The sequence below is a fragment of the Naegleria gruberi genome (genome assembly GCF_000004985.1).
Source record: "Naegleria gruberi genomic scaffold NAEGRscaffold_159, whole genome shotgun sequence".
NCBI classification, from domain to species: domain Eukaryota; phylum Heterolobosea; class Eutetramitea; order Acrasida; family Naegleriidae; genus Naegleria; species Naegleria gruberi.
The window spans coordinates 5,447-7,727 of NW_003163176.1; the positions used below are offsets into that span (position 1 = coordinate 5,447).

Sequence of the window (2,281 nt, forward strand, 5' to 3'; positions counted from 1 at the left end):
TCAATACTATTAAAAAACAGTTTATTCTAAATGAAATGTCCAAACTGGAAAGTGAAATTCCATTTGAGTTTGTGCTGGATTTGTATTGGCTGAATTCTTTCTCTTTTGATATTTTCTTCTTCTTTTCAAATGTTTTGGATTTGAAATTACAATACAATTTTTGAGTGGAGTTTTGAATGTTGTTGATAATGAACTGTTATTACCAATTGAGGATACATTACTTGTAGATGATGAGGAGGATGAAATTGAGATTTTTCTCTTTTCTGATTCGAATGAAGATACATTAGAAATCTTTCTCTTTCTCTTTAGAATACGATTATCATTGAATGTATTGTTTACATTAGTTTGTTGTTGGAGTGGCATCATGGATGTTTCAATTGATGATGATGGTGGTGATTGATCCACATATTGTTGATAAGGATTCTTAATGCTCATCAGAAATTGATATGATTCTAAATTGGGTAAAAGTACCTTATCAGCAGTGTCAGTATTAGAAATGGTATTGGTCAGGCTATTTTCGTTATGGTTATTGAATGGTTGAGGAGGTGAGGTGTTAAGAGTCAGAGATAATGTTTCTGTTGGTGATAGGAACAGTTGAGTTGATGGTTGAGGTGATGGAAATACAATATGGGATTTGGATAAGTGTGGTGGAGTGTCCTTCATATCATCATCATGATCATCAATAGGATTCATAACAGTTGAGCTGATGTTAGTACATTGGATATTATTGAAGGCTGACATTTGTTGAATAGAAGGCTTGTCATTAGGCTTTCTATTAAATAATTGTTGCTTTGGATTTGTCATCATCTTTAATAATTCCCAACTCTGCATAAAATCAATAACATCAAGATTCAGACTTGGTTCAACACATTGATTGTTAATTGAGTAGTTTGAGAATGATGATGAAAATTGAGTGACCATTCCACAAAGAACATCAACTGTACAGGTATGAGCAGGAGAGGAATATTCATTTATCCAACTTGAAGTCGAGTTATTGTTCATCATAATGTTTGTTTTTTTGAGAATATTCATTGAATATTTCTTCTGCATAAACTCCAAAGAGAATTGCATCTCGCCCAATTTATTCTCTCATATTTCCAATACTTGATGTACTTGAAGAATAATGTTAGTAATTGAGGTCCTTAAAAATACAAAATCCTTAAACAACTATGCTGTGGCACTCCTTCTTAATAGAATGTCAGTAAGTGTTAGGGTAAATTCTGGTTCATCGTATTTCGAAATTATACAATCTCACTATTACTTGATCATAAATTGTATATTCTTTACAGAAGTTTATTTTCACTTTCATTATTTAATTCAATAAAATTGAAAATTGAAGATGAATTTAATAAATTATCTGCTTCTTCAAGTGGTAATGAATAATTATCTTGTTGAATATTAAATTATTCGGACACACAGAGAATATAAAACAAATATTATTAAAAAAACAATTTATTCTAAATGAAAAGTCCAAACTGGAAAGTGAAATTCCATTTGAGTTTGAGCAGGATTTGTATTGGCTGAATTCTTTCTCTTTTGATATTTTCTTCTTCTTTTCAAATGTTTTGGATTTGAAATTACAATACAATTATTGAATGATTGTTGTGAGTGTACATTTGTTGATAATGAACTATTATTACCAATTGAGGATGAATTACTTGAACATGTTGTAGGTGGTGTGGTGGATGAAATTGAGGTTTTTCTCTTTTCTGATTCGAATGAAGATACATTAGAAATCTTTCTCTTTCTCTTTAGAATACGATTATCATCCTTCTTGTTGAATGTATTGTTTACATTAGTTTGTTGTTGGAGTGACATCATGGATATATCATTTGATGGTGGTGGTGATTGATCATAATGTTCATGATAAGGATTCTTGGGAAATTGATATGATTCTAAATTGGTTAAAAGTACCTTATCAGCAGTGTCAGTATTAGAAATGGTATTGGCCAGCCTATTTTCAATAGCATTAGCATTGAATGGTTGCTGATGAGGAGATGGTGATGTGTTAAGTGTCAGAAGAGATAATGTCTCAGTTGATGATGGTAATACAATATGGCATGTGGATGAGTGTGATGGAGTGCACTTAATATCAGCATCAATAGAATTCATAACAGTTGAGGTGATTTTAGTACATTGGATATTATTGAAGGCTGACATTTGTTGAATAGAAGGCTTGTCAAAAGGCTTTCTATTAAATAATTGTTGCTTTGGAGTTGTCATCATCTTTAATAATTCCCAACTCTGCATAAACTCAATAACATCAAGATTTAGACTGTCA

The 2,281-nt window shown here is 31.1% G+C and overlaps 1 protein-coding gene across 1 annotated transcript; it reads right to left on the reverse strand.

Moving 5' to 3' along the window:
- Positions 1 to 1,452: 1,452 nt before the first annotated feature.
- On the reverse strand, positions 1,453 to 2,160 carry NAEGRDRAFT_76456 (uncharacterized protein; the record flags this gene model as incomplete). The annotated part of the gene is made up of 1 exon (XM_002668582.1): positions 1,453 to 2,160. The coding sequence occupies one exon, from the start codon at positions 2,158 to 2,160 to the stop codon at positions 1,453 to 1,455; it is 708 nt and encodes a 235-aa protein (XP_002668628.1).
- Positions 2,161 to 2,281: the final 121 nt, after the last annotated feature.